The following is a 16,030-nucleotide window of genomic DNA, read 5'->3' on the forward strand; positions in this document are numbered from 1 at the left end:
CACTAGTATAAAACGCCTCCGGACGATTGGATACGCCCACTGAAAACGCAACTATTATTTGATTGTAAATGTGCCGCATCAAAGGCTGCGATCCCTGTTTCCATTTCGTCGTCCCCCTGTCATCTTAACAATGATGCCTGCTGATGCTGATCGTGATGGTATATGCACCAACAGTACACCCGCACGGACACCCTACTCGTGGTAAGGCAGTGAAAAGTTATGTCGACAGTGACTGGGCGAGGTCAAGTTCAATGCCAGTACTAAAAATAACCTTCGGTGCACGACATTAGGGCCGTCTACGTCATGGAGACTGTTCTCCACCTGCGGGTGACTTTTGCGGTGAGTCCTGTTGGGTTGATTCGTTTACCGCATATTTTGCACGAGATACGCAGCACCATCCAAATTTGATGCATCAACTCGCCCTTTGCGAATTGGGTTGACTTTATATACTGGATGAGGAGGACGTCTAGCCGGAACGGCTCGCAACCATGGCTCGCTCACTCCTGGCTCTCGCCCTCCTTGGTGCCCCCCTTGGCTCTCTCGCCGTTACGCTCAGCGGAAACTATACTCCAACGTTTATCCAAGTGCGTTCCACGACCAATCCTCTGCAGTTTGCATTCGATCTGACGTGGTCGTCTGTTTTTAGTGTCCCACTGGAGAGACATATTTGCGCCCTGCATCCGAGGGTCTCTCACCAGATGAATCCGCCTGGCTTGAAAAACGCAAGGAGTATGTTGTCGAGGGACTCGCATCCTACCTCACTACTGTCGGCATCGAGGGCTTCGACGTAAATGGGTACATCTCCGCTCTCAACAGCTCGAAAGATGCTATTCCTTCGATTGGCCTCACGCTTTCTGGTGGTGGCACGTCAGTCCTCTCTCTTTTCTTCTGCTAAGGGACTAGAGGCTTATTACTTTCCACACCAATAGACGAGCGGAGGCCTCGGGCTACGGTATGCTCCGAACTTTCGATGGCAGGATCTCAGATTCTGTAAGCTATCGTACGGGTGGGCTTTTGCAGGCAGCCACATACGTTTCTGGACGTAAGTCATACAGCTCGTGGTGGGTAAGAATGAACAAGATGCTAAAAATTTTGATCTTCACAGTTAGCGGAGGTGCAACTGCCATGGGAATGGTAGCGATGTCCGATTACCTAGACATGGACAGCGCCCTAGAGGCCGACCTCCTACTCAGCAACTATTCGACCTCCGATTTTGCAGTGATCGCCAACAAAGCTGAACTGGGCTTTAACGTCACGATTTCAGATATATTTGCCATCGTGCGTCTCTCAATCTCAGTCCAGACTTGTATCCTCGTCACTGAATGCAGCCTTGTTTTTCACTTCCGCTCATCTTAATTTATAGGCCACTGGGGCGAACTCCATGCGAGTGCCGTCGAATTCGTCCGTTGACGCGCTCTCTCGCCTATGGAGCGATATCCCCTCTTTCGCCAACTTCTCCGAGGGCAAGAGCCCCATGACGATACTGATGTACAACGAGGTCGTCCCTGCTGGCCTGCCCGGTTCCAACTCCTTTGATGGGGCTTTGATACCCGCGGACGATGCGAATACGACCGGTACCATCTATGAACTCACGCCCTTCGAAGTGAGTCGGATTTAACTCTGGATTCACTGAATTGTTACGAATACACCTCCATTACTCTAGTTTGGCAGCTGGCAAGGACGTGCACAGGCCTTCGTCAAGGTTCCATACATTGGTACAAGCTTTAACAATGGGCAGCCTCTCAATTATTGTGTCCAAGGTTACGACACAGCAGCCTTCTTGGTCGGCTCTGCTGACGCTGCTATGAACATTTGTGCGTGCACTTTATCTCTACTCACCACACTCTCAAAGTGTGCGGTGCAGCGTCGCTGACAATCCGTTGTTTCTCAGGGTATACTGAAGCCGAGTCGAACGGAACTGTCGGACAATTTTCCAAACGGGACAAGATGCCATACCCGGAGAACGAGGATGTAATCGAGGAGGAGAGGGTGGAGGCGCAGGTCGGGGTGCGAGAGGCCTATCTAACGGAATATATGGAGCTTCTGGGGAACCAAACTCTCGAGGAGACAGTGTGTAAGTCTCTGTGCTACTCGTCAATCAGTGCCGTCAGAATCGCATGGCTGATTCTTGCCCAAATAGATGGATTGTGGCCCAATCCATTCACCGGTCTCAACGTTTCCGACGCCAACTTGCAATCGCAAAAGCTCATCTACCTTGTTGACGGATCTGAGTACGGACAGGTCAGGAAATCTTTTTTTCTCCTCGAAATGTGTGCTGACTTGTCGACGGCGCTTGCTGGTTGTGTACATAGGAAAACCCGATCGTCCCGCTGATCCAGGAAACTCGCTTCTCAGACTTCCTGGTCGTGAACGATGCTAGCGGGACCGAACTGAGTGTAAGTTTTCCATGGAGTCCAATACCATATATAATACAGGCTGATCAAAAATGTTTTTGGCCGACAGAGCGGATGGTTAAATGGCACTAACTTCATCAATACCGCTATCTGGTGCGTTATTTTTGTTGATTCCGTTGCATTTGACGCTTATTTTCTCCAACAAAATCTAGGGCGAAGGCACAGAACCTTTCCTTCCCCAAGCTTCCAAGCGTCAACACCATGTTGAACCTCAACTATACTCTGTACCCCACATTCTATGGTTGCTACGAAGAGGATGTACCCATCGTCTTGTACGCCAACTTCGAATATGTTTTCATATTATTCCCCAAGCTGATCGACTTTCATGACCCAGGTATGCGGCTGACGCTCCGTACACAGAGTACTCGAACATTACCGCTCTTAGCGAGTAAGTAATCGCTCTACGCTCCATATGTGGTTCATGTATACTTACCTGCATCTTAAACTTTCACAGCCTGGACAGCACTCAGTACGGAAGGCTCTGGAACAACAGTCTTTCCCTATACTCTCAGGCCGATTCTCCCAATGTCAACTCGACGACGGATTGGCCTACCTGCATTGCCTGCGCCGCAATCCACCGATCTTTGCAACGGCTGAACGCGACCATCCCGGATGTTTGTGGGACGTGCTTCGCTGAGCATTGTTGGGCTGGGGAGGTTGACGATAGCCAGCCGGGCTTCTTGGCTCCTACGCCTCTTCTCAAGCCAGGACTGACCTTTACGGAGTGGAACACATCGTTCTACAGTAACAGTACGGCTTAGTGCGTTGTTTGGGAAAAGGGCGGTCACAATTCTTATTGCCTTTCTCAATATTTTCCTCTGTCTCCAATTGTTTACCATATCATCACCTAACTTCACCCCTCATACTGATGGACTTTCATGCGCACGAACTCAACCATTTATTTATACTATTGCTCCTACTCTGTTATGGCATTGTATTACTTCTCGTGATACCTTAAAACATCCAATCGAGATTCGTTCGATGCTTGTGACAAGCTCATACCAATAATGAGATCGATGCTAGGTTGGTTCAAGGATGGGTCGGACGCCACACCCCGGCCTCATAACGGCCCCTGGAGGTAGTAATCTCTCTCGAGTTCAGATACACTGGCACGGAGAAATTATATCATTGTAGACGGTAGATAGTATTTCGGAGCAGTTTCACTGGAAACGATGCGAGCTTAGAACTCTCTGCTCTCCCAGGGGGGACGCCACACCAACCTGCTAATGGGCCACACCGTGACCAAGGATGTCGCAAGTTTTGCCATTGCACTCCGTCCAAATACACTTGTCTTCTTGTTCGATATCCAGCAAAATTGCTTTTCTCGCCTTACCAAGGTTCCGATCGGTTCCGTGCTTCAGGGCAACATTCAGAACAACTCCCAAAATCTTCGCTACTCGTTATAACTATTCTCAAGCCCGTACAACCATGTCCATCACACCAAGTGCCGCATCTGTATCCTCCGTAAAGACGGTATCGGTAGCTATAGTCGGCGTAGGCCTCGTCGGCAGCGAGTTCATCTCCCAACTCCTTTCCTTCCCCAAACCAAACCACTTCCGCATCGTCAGCATCTCCTCTTCCAAAATCAACGCCTTCGACCCATTCGGTTTCGACTTCAGCTCTCACTCCGATTGGCAATCGTACCTCACATCCTCACCCAGCCGTCTCAACATCCACGAACTCATCCGCGAGCTCTCGAACCTTGTCCACCCGGGATCCGACGTTATACTCGTTGACAACACGTCCTCTGACGATGTGGCGGGGCTTTACCCTACTTTCCTGAGAGCGGGTATCAACGTTATTACGCCAAACAAGAAAGCGTTTTCTTCGGATTGGGATCTTTATGAGAAGATTCTGGCGGCTAGTTTGGAGAGTGGTTCGAGGTTCCTGAACGAATCGACAGTTGGTGCTGGATTACCCATCATCTCGACACTGAAGGATCTGGTCGCCACTGGTGACAAGGTGCGTTCATGGTATATCATTCCTCAAGAGCACCCTGTACTAACGTACAACCTAAGGTTACCAAAATCGAGGGTGTGTTCTCGGGGACGATGAGCTACATCTTCAACAACTTCTCTACCGGGGAGCCAGGCGGACCTAGCTTTTCGGATGTAGTAAGTGTGGCGCGCGAAAAGGGCTACACGGTGCGTCCTCTCAGGTTCTTCCTGCAGTCCTCTTTATACGCCAAATACTTAATTGTCAACTATAATCCCAGGAGCCTCACCCCGCAGATGACCTGAACGGTGCCGACGTTGCTCGCAAACTCACCATCCTCTCCCGCACTATTCCTGCTCTGCGCGCCGCCCTTCCCGAAGGCTACAAATCCGTCCAAACCACTTCTCTCATCCCCGCTGAACTCGAGGGCATCAAGACCGGCGACGAGTTCCTTGCAAAACTTCCCGAGTTCGATGCTCGTTTCGATAAGATGAGGGCTGAAGCAGCGCAGGAGAAGCAGGTTCTGCGATATGTCGGCGTCATTGATGTGGCGTCAGGGTTGATCAAGGCTGACTTGGAGAAGTATGTGTTTCATATGCATTGTTCTTTTTCCACTTTCGGGTCGCCGCTAATGACTGTATCTACTAGATACCCCGTCACTCATCCGTTCGCCACATCCCTCGGCGGATCGGACAACATCGTTATGTTCCACACCGAGCGGTACGGTGCCAGGCCACTGATCGTGCAAGGCGCTGGAGCAGGAGCTGCTGTGACTGCGATGGGTGTTATGAGTGATTTGCTCAAACTTGTGTAAAGGTATGGATGCACACGAATATAAGAAAGGAGAACGAATGTATCGCTATTGTAACTCCAATCTGTATAGATGAATTTAGGGGTCAAATAAGACGCGTTATTGCCAAGATGTGTACGAATCGACGTGATGTGGCCTACAGTATAGTTCGTAGGGGTATGCTAATGGAACAGAGTCCAAACTAATAAGTAACACAGTAACGTACAACAAAACATGCAAACAGCTGTTCATGACTTGCAATAGTCTGGACAAGACCCTCGCAACTGTACGTGTTCCTTCACGCCTCACGAGCTTGGACCCGGGAGCTGACTACTCTTTACGATATACACCTGCGCGGTCAAAATACCACAGCCCACAGACATCGCGATAGCTATGATCGGCAAATTAATCCGAGCGAAATCGAGCCTGTGCAGGCGTATGTATTTTCGTCGGAGGATGTCGCGCCACAAGAGACCGGCGAGCGAGGCGTTGAAAGTGGCGCTGAAAGCACCGTAGTTCACGCCGAGGGCAAGTGCGTATATCTGTACGATTGGCCGAATTGAGGGTCAGAGAGAGGCTAGCCATGGAAGTTTGGAAGAGATACATACAGCGGCCTCCCGCATGCGGTCTGAGATGGTGTCGGGATAATTTTCGAACCAGTTTTGAAGAACGCGGGACAGGAGAATACTTGCACCGATATTCGTTCCCGAGAACTAGAAATACGCAGCGAAATCAGTACCTACATCCTGACATACTTCAATGTCACCCAGTGCGGGCAAGAACTCACGTTACACATGCAGACTGAGACGAACCCCATGCCTCCTATCGCCCCAACTACTCCAGTTCTGGCGATCCACGCAGCCCAACCCTTAGCAAGAAGCGCCACCCAGCCTTTAGTGACGAGCCCTTGAACAAGGATGAACATACTGAAGGCGAAGGGTAGGAGCGCAAATGGAAGGTGGGTAAGGACGGCGCAGACAGTGGGAAACATGTTTTGTGCGTAACGTGTAGTCCTATTCCAGAGGACGTATGGCTTTGGAAAGTATACCTTCCGGGCTCGACTCATTGCTGGAGGTGCAGGTGCGGAGGTGGCCTCTTTCGACGGTGGAATCGACGCTTTCGTGATGGTCGGTCCCGGCTGTATCTTCGACAACGATGCCCGCAGGAGTTGATCTGGCTGAGGAGTGATATGTCCTGAGCTTGAAGAACCTGGGGGCAGTGTATTCGGGTCGGTAGGAAGAGTTTTGAGGGATGGCATCTCGCTCGTCGGCGGCACATAAGGGTCGTTCTCTCCGTCAGAGTATAGGGACAGGGCATTGCTCTGTCCAGATGCTACGCTTTTTGACATGGAGGGATGACGATGGTGGACGTCCGGTGGAAGGGAGAGGGGATCCGGCGTAGCAGATCGTGATGCCGGACAAGCTTTCTCTGCATCATCGTCCATGTTATTCCTCTCCGCCTCGGTTTCGTGGGTTTTTACCTGTCTCGCTGCGATTTTTCGTCCAGACACAGATCGTTGGTGATCGCTTCTGTCCCCTAGTGTATCCATCGTAATCGACTCTTTGTTCGTCTCCTCCGCATTTCGAGCGTCAGAAGACATCTCGTCTTCGCCCTTCATCCTTGCGTCCAAACGATCTTGGTCGTTTCTATGTCTCCAGTCGTAAACGACATCACGGCAGAGCATGACGAACGCTGCAGGGGTCGTGATCTCGGCAACCTTGACCTCCAGTCCAGCAGCATTGGTAGCCAAAATCGTGACAAGAGTGACCGTGATGAGCATACCGCCAAAGAGAGCACCAGGCTTGTCCAAGAATGGATTGATGATATCCTTCAGAGGTAGGGCGAGGCGTTCTTCGGCTTCAGCATCAAGCTCCATTTTGGGCTTGGGAGCGGGCTGCTGAACCCCAAGGCCTGGTCGTCTATCAGTGGAGGTAACTGGACGCGGGAGTGAGGGGCCGTGCACATCGGCGTCTAGAGGCTCGTCCTCGGGTAATGTGTGCATTTCGATCCTGAGGGGTATAAGATCCGTCGAGGGGAAGATGATGTATAACAAAAATGGGAAAAGGACGATAACAGTGACGACTACTGGGACTATCATGTTTGCCGTGTATGTCCTTAAGCAGAGTATGGCGTTAGCTTCGTGCATGAATGAGGAAGGGCGGGATCACATACAGGAAGCGAATGTTGAAAGCGCCTGCCAGAACAAGGTTTGTGGGGTTCGAAGACACGAGTATCGCTGACGCTGTAGCGCAGAATCAGATTGTCAGAATCTGGAAGTGGATCCTATGTCCTTTCTTACATATATTTGCAATCGCGAACTGCGAATAGATCCAGGCTCGAGGATGCTTGATGTTCGCCGCTACACGGGTGAGGTATGCAAGGAACGCAGTTCCCGAGAGAATAATAGGATCCTGTATCCAGGAGGCGTAAACAGTATGTTCCGGTCGACCATGCTTAGTATCCTAATATTACTCACATTGCCTATGAATGATCCCAAGAAGAAGAAGAACGTGTATAGAAAGAAATAGAGTCGATGTCCGACCTCGCCGCCTTTCTTGAGGACCCAGAACGCTGAGAAACGGATGAGACCCGTGGCGTCTAGCGAAATAGCCAGGTATGCGTTTAAACGAATGTAGGTGTCAGCATTCAACATATTGGACGTGTATCAGGGAGACCGACGAGGGTAATAAAAAATCCTAGGATATTCAAAGGCTCTATGCTGAACGTATGCTCGCTGGTTAGACATCTGTCTATAGAGAATCAAGATCACACCTAACTGGTTAGCACCAAGGATACCTTGACAAACTTCAGCTCGGCCTATAACTTGTATCGCAAGTAAGAATATCGCGCCGATGAGCGGGGCGGTAACGAAATTGATCGGGAAAATGAGTCTGTAAGGTTTGTGCTTGTCGTCTCGAGAGGTGGTTAAGCTCTCGGATTGTGGGGGAAGTATACCCAACTTTACCAGACATTTTCGCGTGAGTTTTACCACACCAGGGGACAGCGGGACTGGAATATTACCTTGCTTGCAAGGTCTCTCCCACCCCGGTAATTGTGGCTGAGCGACTTTTTCGCACACAAAGCCAAACAGTTTGCGTAAGCTTTTCTCACATCTCTGTGACACCCCTCACTCAATGCAATCGCGCACTTGATTACCATCATCAGGACGGAGCAATTTCTATTTGCCCTGGCTATACAGTTTTTGTACATGCCCAGCATGTTTCGCGAAAGTATGCTCGATATCTGCGCAGCGCGCTCAGGCCTGAAGGGCTATCGACGCCACAATGAATCAGGCCGATGCTTCTCCTGAGGCCTACGTACGCTTCGAGGCCTTTCGAGGCGCTGCTGCGGTCAGCGAAGCAAGAAACCTGACATCAGTGGCCATCGGAACGTGGATGTATTGTGTAGATTTAAAGGCTGCCTCTAATACGAGTTGAATACGAGTTTGCGAGCCAAGAAGAACTATCTGTGGCGCGACTCTTGCGTGACCATCCAGAAGTAATTTCCGGCCCTGAATACTCTGCAGTATCGCTAACAAAGTTGCTACTGCAAATAAAGTGCACATAAATATTGAGCATTGGTAGATATGCCATTGTCAGAAGAGGTCTCTCAAGCAAGGTCAGTGCCGCAGCATGTGGAGCTTCCCTAGTTAAGAGGAAATACGACAAAAGCGTCTGTCCCGCCGCCGGGAATGAGCGATTCTTCGCGGGGAAACACGTGTGGCGCAAGAACTCACTGGCCAACAGAAATACGATAAGGGAGGCGATGCTCTTGAACGACGCCACGTCTGAATCCGCCGAGTTTCTGCTCGTTGGGCATGCCATTGCGGCGGGAGCAGGCTCTTTTGGGGCTCTTGGTTGTCGAAGGTAAGGCGAAAGGTAGGTCCCCGATTAGCTCTGACACTCGTTCCCCACGATGCGAATACTAATAGACATTTATAAATCTCTAGCAAGCGCTCAGCTGGTAGTCTCCCACAGTCAGACCTATAGGACGGGAAGTCAGTTATCAGCTGGAGCACGCGCCTAAGTGTTGCGCTCGATGCCCTTCGGAACTTACGACACAGCTGTCAGGTTGACGCTGGAATATCTCCACTGGAGAGTCGTATACATATATTCAGAATCGCGTGGTGCGTGGACGAAGCCATCCACCGACTCGGACGAAGCGGTGTTTCTGCGGGTGTCCCTTGGACGTCGACTATGGAGTTCGCGCTGACCATCAATTCTCCAGCCATATAACTTCTCACTGCATCTACATACTAACTTCCACCATACCTCGGGTTTAAATGTCCGCCCAGACTTTCGACGCTGTGTTCGAAGTTGTTTGCGCCTGGCCACTCAGTGGTCAGTATGGCGTCGGCTCTCGCCTATTATATTACGCCCTCGTATTCATGTGCATCGTCGGAGTGAGAAAGGCATGGATGAGGGACGTGAGTATGGCAGCAGCGTTGATACTCCCTGCGGTAGCCGCCGTGCATGCTATCGTCGTCACGGCCTATTCGACACACGCCCATGGTATGCAATCTTTCTGGTCTTTTCTTTTTCCAGTTTTACCTGACGGTTTTAAACAGGTGCCATCGACTTGGATTTATTCGGAGTCTTCCAGTTTGTCTCCATCGCAGTCCTGGCCGCTCCAGTCACACTTCGTTATTCACGAACGTACTGGCTCACCCCAGGCCGCAATTTAGTATTCTTGTGGACGATCTTGCAGCTCGCAGGTAATCATACTGTTTCTTGAACGCCTTCATCAGCTAATTTCCTTTTTGATTCTAGGCTTGTTGAGTCTCGCGGTCGGTTTTGATCGTGCGAATCCAGTTCCATGCCTTAACCAATACGAAAATAATAGCCCTTTCAACGATACCATCTCCGACAATCAAGACAGCGACATCTGCCACCAAGGATGCTTCGGTCTGAAGACTGGCATCCGTCAGGACCCACAAAATCCAAGTCAATATGTTCTCAATATGCATCGTGGCATCACTATCAACACCGGGCTTGGTCTCAGCGTAGGATGTTGCGTCCCCGCCGTCCTCTCAATGGCATCCATCTGGCTCAAGCTTGTCCGGGAAAAACTGGCCGGACTTGCTACGTATCTTCCGAACTGGAATAGTGACAACTCCGTATCGCAGTCCAACATGGCAGCTGCCTCGACCGACGAGATACGGCGGAATGAACATATAACTCCTGAGGAGAAGGAAAGACACGAGGATAAGAAGAGGGACGATGTTATCCGCCAAGGATTAGGGCTGGTTGAGCGTGTTGTGTTTTCTGCAGTCATCGTGGCGATTGTCATTCTCGGTGAAAGAAACTTCTGGAGTGTAGAGATGAGGGCTGGTGTCGAGCCTATGTCGTCGGTCGGTGAGTTCATTGACATCATCACTATGTTCACTTTCTTCTGCTGTGTACTCACAACGTATTTCTCAGGTCAATGGGCTCCCATTCTAGGAGCTGTCATTGGCGCTCTGGGCTCCTGGTATACATCAAGTTCGGACTCGAGCACGGCGACGTTACCAGTCCATCAGCCTCACGATTCTATTGGCAAGTCGACCTGGGAGCATATTGAACACTTCGCCGGAGAAGTATCACAGACGTCTACCTTTGCCATGGACGAATTGCTCCACCCGGAACCCGCACATCGTCTACACCGCCATTCATCCTCATCCAGCCATCCCTTGGCGTCTGAAGCTACTGAAGTACACAGTCACCGAACCAGAGTCAACAATGCTGTCCACCGTCTTGGCATTTGGCTGACGCCAGCGCTTGATCGGCTCGCCGACGATATAGAAAAGACCCCAGGTAGCGACCGGTATCGAGAATATCCTCATACACCTGGAGAAGAGTTCAAAAATCCTCACCTTTCGGAGCATGACAGGTTGCATCGGATGAGCGTGCAGAGTTTCGCTGCGAGGTCTTCGCCACCGGAAACCCTCGGGCTTGGAGAGCCAGGCCCATCGAGACACCGTGCTCCCCTCTAACACCTACTGGTGACTATCTGACAGTCCCTTTGCAACACCAGCGCTCTCCCCCTCACCGTCACTTGTCATTACCGCCAGATGGCGATGATACGAGTCCACCCGCCGAATCAGTGTCCCCGGTGAAGATCGTGGTCACTACTCCGGACGTTGAAGATCTAGCATGAGTGGTTCTGATTCCTTGTCTGCTTATTTGCTGTGAGCTGTAAGTTCTCTGCCTTCATTATCTCTTGTATGGTCACGGTGTTGGACCTTTGCCGTCTTATTCGACACTGCTTTCTTAGTTTTTTTTTGTCTTTGTGTTCTCTAGCATAATTCCGTACCGTACAACCGTCATACCCTGCTTATACTGTCTCGTTATCTGTACCAAGTTATCGCCATCCGGTCATCTGTTGTCTGCTTCATCATACTTACTCGCACTTTTTTCGCTCATCTCGGATACCTCAGCTGCGGTCCATATCCATCTTGTAAGTCTATATATCACCGTCGTACAATAGCATCTCTTCAGTCCCTCTACTGTAATCCGTTAGTGATCCATGTACGGACACTGATAAATTTAAAGACCCTACTGAAAGGCTCGCCTTTTTTGCACAAATAAGAACTCGTAATGTATCGTGTTACGACAGTTGCCTTATCCTCACAAAGGTTAGAACGAGATGTACTCCTTCCAGTCGTCGTATGATAGCATCTCTTCAGTCCCTATACTGTAATTCGTTAGTAATTCATGCACGGACACTGATAAAGACCCTGCTGGATGGCACGAACAGGTCAGTATAAGTAAACCCTCAGGTGAAATGTCAGGTTCCTGCTTCGAGACCTCGTCAGTCTCAAAGTGTCGCCATAGGTCTCACATAGTTCACCTCTGAAATCCAGTCGACGTTGATCAATATTTGACAATATGTTGCGATTGACTGGAGGTTCTTCCCGCTTCAACTGGAATTACACTCCAACCAAGGCACATATGTCCTCAATCAAGATGAGAAAGTGTATTACCAGGCGCGGAATACATAAATTGATGTATTGCACACAACTCGCACCCCCCATGTCGCATGTCTCTCCAAAGAGACCCGGACGGCAGAGCTTGTCGTCCATGATTGTGAACGATCACAGAAACGTATTTCAGGTCCCAAAGTATTATACACCCTGGCCAAACAGCTGTAGAATTGGCGACATTAAGATTGTGTTGTGAGCTGTCATTTCGTGATGTTGGTAGACGCCTCCTTGATACGATACTCCCAGTACCTAGAAGACAGAAAAAGGCCAACAACAACATGATCAGTACCAGCTAGCCAAGTGCACCGAGAGCATGGACTTACTTCTTCCGAATCTTGTCGTGTTCATTCGCAAGAGACTTCCAAAGCTATCAAAAACAAGACGGTTAGAGTACGAACGATCTATAGAAACCCCACGAAGACGTACCTCCACCGACTTCGACAATCCACCAGCGCCCTCCGCCTCGTAAGCATCTGCGAGGAACTCAATGGCGGCCGGACATGGAAGTTGTGCTCCTTTCGAAGGCAAAGGGTTCTCCAGGTCAACCACATCGTCGTCGTTCGAGGGTGGTGAAGCAGAGGTGTAGGGTTCAACGAAGGATATCAAGGTCGGGTATGGGACGTGTGCGTGGCCTAGGACGCCACGGAGGTAATTCCACGCCGACATGTTGTTAGGTGCAAGAGCGATCTTCTGTTTCGTATAGCTGCTCACATCCAACCCCAGTCAGATCGCCGGGCCCTAAACGATATTCCCAAGCAAACGTAGAAACAACTCACACAAGTTCCCTCTTGACCACATCCTCATCTACACCTCCCTCCTTCGCCTTCCTCTCAAACACCACAAAAAACCGATGATGCCACGCCGAATTATTCCTCACATCCTCCTCCACCAGCCTCTCCAAAAACGGCACCTCACTCTCCCACATCTCCTCCCTATCGAAATGACTCAACAACCACTGCCTATAACTCCACGTATGATAGTTCTTCGCGTCGATCCCTAGGATGGTCTCGATGAAGGGGAGCTCAGGCGTGGGGTCGTTGAGGGCGGTGACAAGCAGTCTACGATGGTGCCATACTTGATAGGTCTTGAGGTAGGCTCTGGTGAGGTCGTTAGTAAGTTCGAGTTCCGGTCCGAGAGGGGTTTGGAGGTGGATGAGGGTTTGGTAGCGGTATGTCCTGTCGAGGTCACGGAACGCAACTCAGGCGCATAATTCATGATAAGTGAGAAAGTCAAATGAATGCGTACCATGCAGAGTAGTGTGCTGGGTTCATGCGAATGATCTGTTCCGTGAGATCCAGTACCCGGGGGCTCATCTCCCCAGTTTTCAATATCCCTCGAAAGTAATCAGTGGCATCCTTGTCTAGAGACGTCGCACGAGACCAACAACAGATATAAGACGTTATATGAGCAAGTCAAGTCTACTCGAGCAGCGCACGACGCACATTCGTTGCTGTAGAATATGGGCGCCAGAGGAGTGATGTTCTCGTACTGTGCTATGGGTGTAACGTCCTCCCATTCCGGACGCTCGCAGAACAATGTGGGACCTTCAACGTCAACAGCGGGCATCACTTCAGAGTCTCAGGATGGTGTTCAGTGGATCTAGCAAGAGGTCTGTTGTTGGGTTGGGAGAGCGAAACAGACGGGTGATTGCATTTAGGGTTGAACGCCACACGATGTTATTGTTCTGCTCAAAGACGTATTACTGATCGGGTACCCCGATCGCGCGGTCTATATTAGGTGCCCAAAGGTCCTCGATATATTCTGGGTTACAAGCCACACGACGGGTATACAACCTGCCGGACCAGACCATGATTTGAAGATATGTTACTGAGAGGTTAGGTGTGATCAAACGAGCCAGGAGAGTAGGTAAAGTACAGAAAACAGAAGCCGTAACCGACCACAAGAAAGAGTAAGCATGGATGCAAAAATATCGCTCAAACTACTGGAAATGATGACGAGTCCATATAAGACTAAGAAATTAAGCGGCAGTGGCAGCAGCGGGTGCCGCGGTACCATTGCTAGCGGTGTAGTCCTAGAAGAAAGGTGAAATCAGCCTAGGGCGTTCAAGGTGAAGGACGAGTCACGGGCTAACCTCCATCTCGGCATCGAGGTCGGCGACACTCTTGGGGGTACGCTCACCCTTGGGGCGGCCTCCCCTTCCTCCGCCACGGCGACCACCACGGCCTCCAGCAGGACGCCTGAAAGAATAACGGGAAATAAGGAGGATCAGACTTGCTTCGCGAACGGCACAGGAGGTTTGACCGACCTGCCGGGAGCAGCGACGACAGGAGCGACAGCCTTGGGGGCGGGTGCCACACGGGAAGCGAGGGACGGTACGGGGGGAAGGCGGGAGGGGTCGACAACGACTTCGATCTTCATGGGACGTTCTGTACATGTCGGGTGATGCACGGAGTAATGGAGCGAGGTGGGATAAGGAAAGAAGCAGATTTGTTTGGTCAGTCGGGCGTTCAGGTTAGGGCGATGCAAGAGTCAAACGGAGGAATTTGAAGACGAGAAGCGCGAGCAGCAGTTGAGGCGAGCTGAAAACTAAAATGCCCTCCACCAAGACTCATCCATACAAGAGCTCCAAGTCGAGGGCGTCCGTTGCTGTTCAGCCTCGTTCTACCCGAATTCCTCCGAGAACAGTCATGTTGGGCCCCCCGCAATCAGATGCAGCACGTCCTCCAAGCGACTCCAAGAGACGGTTCCAAGCGGACCGAACTAGAAGGGCGTTGTCGGTGCCTACAACTTCTCTCCACTCTCGTCTACAAACGCCAAACCCCTTCCCCATCCGAGAATCCACCCTAAAATCCGCAAAGAAACCATGCTCGGCTCGACCTGCCTGTCGGCTGGGAACCCCTGCAAGGCCTCTCCTGTCCTCCGCCGGGTAGCCAGGGAAAAGCACACGAGGTTGATCAGACCACGGCGCCTGAGGCATACCATATCGGGGATTGAAGGACAGGGCTACATCTCCACGCAAAATCGAATCGAAACGATAGGATACGCTAGGAAGGATATTCAGGTCTTCAGCGAAACACCCCGGTCGAATGATCCGGGAGTGACCTCGTCCGTCATGAAGGAAATCCAAGCGAATATGGCCCAACGATGATGATGACCGGATTGTCCCGAGGAGACAGCAACGGAACCCTCCGAGCGCAGGACGAATCAAGATGAAGGGCATGATGGTCGCAGCTGAAGCAACGCGAACGCTGGAAGAGAAATGTCTGAAAGAGGTAAAGCGGCCAATACTAACTGCCATCGATGAGCCGATTGTTGTAAGTCTGGTATGCTTTTGTGCCATCACCGCGCTTCTGGAAGTGCACCGAGGCGACACCCTTGGAACGACCGGCGGCGTCATAATGAAGAGTAACGTCACGAAGGGGGCCGACGGTGGAGTGGAATAGGTCCTGTAAAGCCCGCCAGTGATTTAAATGAGTATGGGTGCACCGAAGGGGAGAGAATAATATTGGACAAACCTTGACTTGTGCCTCGTTCACATCCGGGGGAAGATTGGAGACGATGATTTTGTCGGCAGCGGGTTGGGTGGCGGCGGCGGAGGGGACGACGACTGGCGTTGTCTTGACGGCGGCGACGCGAGCGCGGGCGACCGGAGATGGAACTGGGGCAGTCCCAACGATTTGCGAGCGGGGATTGCGGCGAGCCGAGGTACGACGACCACCCCTGCCGGTGCGGTTGGTGGCGACGATCTTTGTTCACCGATGATAAGGGTGTCGTCCTCAACAAGGGCGAAATTCATGTTAAATACGCACCTCATCAAGGGACTTGTCCATTATTCTTGATTTGTGGGGGTCTTGAAAGCGCGAAAAGTGCGGTTTGAGAGCGACGGGGACGACGACGACGGCAGGCGAGGATGGGGGCGGGTGGGAAGAGCGTGGGTCGCGGCGCGTCGCGTTTTGTCCCTTGCTGAAT

At 51.1% G+C, this 16,030-nt stretch overlaps 6 protein-coding genes across 6 annotated transcripts; 3 read left to right on the top strand and 3 right to left on the bottom strand.

Annotated features, from left to right (window-relative positions):
- Positions 1-488: 488 nt before the first annotated feature.
- STEHIDRAFT_166935 (FabD/lysophospholipase-like protein) lies at positions 489-3,297 on the top strand (the record flags this gene model as incomplete). The annotated part of the gene is made up of 13 exons (XM_007301858.1): positions 489-584; positions 647-867; positions 930-1,042; positions 1,106-1,278; positions 1,364-1,603; positions 1,664-1,814; positions 1,892-2,074; positions 2,141-2,241; positions 2,313-2,396; positions 2,464-2,507; positions 2,567-2,686; positions 2,749-2,802; positions 2,869-3,297. The coding sequence occupies 13 exons, from the start codon at positions 489-491 to the stop codon at positions 3,173-3,175; spliced, it is 1,887 nt and encodes a 628-aa protein (XP_007301920.1). The 3' UTR covers positions 3,176-3,297.
- A 545-nt stretch (positions 3,298-3,842) lies between these two features.
- STEHIDRAFT_154697 (uncharacterized protein) lies at positions 3,843-5,163 on the top strand (the record flags this gene model as incomplete). The annotated part of the gene is made up of 4 exons (XM_007301859.1): positions 3,843-4,376; positions 4,433-4,558; positions 4,630-4,931; positions 4,998-5,163. 4 exons carry the CDS (start codon positions 3,843-3,845, stop codon positions 5,161-5,163), a joined length of 1,128 nt encoding a protein of 375 aa, XP_007301921.1.
- A 281-nt stretch (positions 5,164-5,444) lies between these two features.
- On the bottom strand, positions 5,445-8,104 carry STEHIDRAFT_166937 (uncharacterized protein; the record flags this gene model as incomplete). The annotated part of the gene is made up of 7 exons (XM_007301860.1): positions 7,917-8,104; positions 7,616-7,858; positions 7,439-7,550; positions 7,312-7,381; positions 5,927-7,253; positions 5,748-5,852; positions 5,445-5,681 (listed from the first exon to the last, which is right to left on the bottom strand). Exons 2-7 carry the CDS (start codon positions 7,790-7,792, stop codon positions 5,445-5,447), a joined length of 2,028 nt encoding a protein of 675 aa, XP_007301922.1. The 5' UTR covers positions 7,793-7,858; positions 7,917-8,104.
- Positions 8,105-8,978: 874 nt separating this feature from the next.
- STEHIDRAFT_166938 (uncharacterized protein) lies at positions 8,979-11,591 on the top strand. The gene is made up of 5 exons (XM_007301861.1): positions 8,979-9,017; positions 9,089-9,650; positions 9,707-9,853; positions 9,909-10,493; positions 10,560-11,591. Exons 2-5 carry the CDS (start codon positions 9,422-9,424, stop codon positions 11,108-11,110), a joined length of 1,512 nt encoding a protein of 503 aa, XP_007301923.1. The 5' UTR covers positions 8,979-9,017; positions 9,089-9,421; the 3' UTR covers positions 11,111-11,591.
- A 504-nt stretch (positions 11,592-12,095) lies between these two features.
- STEHIDRAFT_166939 (protein prenylyltransferase) lies at positions 12,096-13,710 on the bottom strand. Its single transcript, XM_007301862.1, has 6 exons — positions 13,543-13,710; positions 13,346-13,460; positions 12,877-13,275; positions 12,527-12,803; positions 12,424-12,467; positions 12,096-12,349 (listed from the first exon to the last, which is right to left on the bottom strand). Exons 1-6 carry the CDS (start codon positions 13,664-13,666, stop codon positions 12,301-12,303), a joined length of 1,008 nt encoding a protein of 335 aa, XP_007301924.1. The 5' UTR covers positions 13,667-13,710; the 3' UTR covers positions 12,096-12,300.
- A 99-nt stretch (positions 13,711-13,809) lies between these two features.
- On the bottom strand, positions 13,810-15,974 carry STEHIDRAFT_119773 (uncharacterized protein). The gene is made up of 4 exons (XM_007301863.1): positions 15,871-15,974; positions 15,577-15,807; positions 14,193-15,507; positions 13,810-14,132 (listed from the first exon to the last, which is right to left on the bottom strand). The coding sequence occupies exons 1-3, from the start codon at positions 15,889-15,891 to the stop codon at positions 15,349-15,351; spliced, it is 411 nt and encodes a 136-aa protein (XP_007301925.1). The 5' UTR covers positions 15,892-15,974; the 3' UTR covers positions 13,810-14,132; positions 14,193-15,348.
- Positions 15,975-16,030: the final 56 nt, after the last annotated feature.

The sequence above is a fragment of the Stereum hirsutum genome, assembly GCF_000264905.1.
Source record: "Stereum hirsutum FP-91666 SS1 unplaced genomic scaffold STEHIscaffold_4, whole genome shotgun sequence".
NCBI classification, from domain to species: domain Eukaryota; kingdom Fungi; phylum Basidiomycota; class Agaricomycetes; order Russulales; family Stereaceae; genus Stereum; species Stereum hirsutum.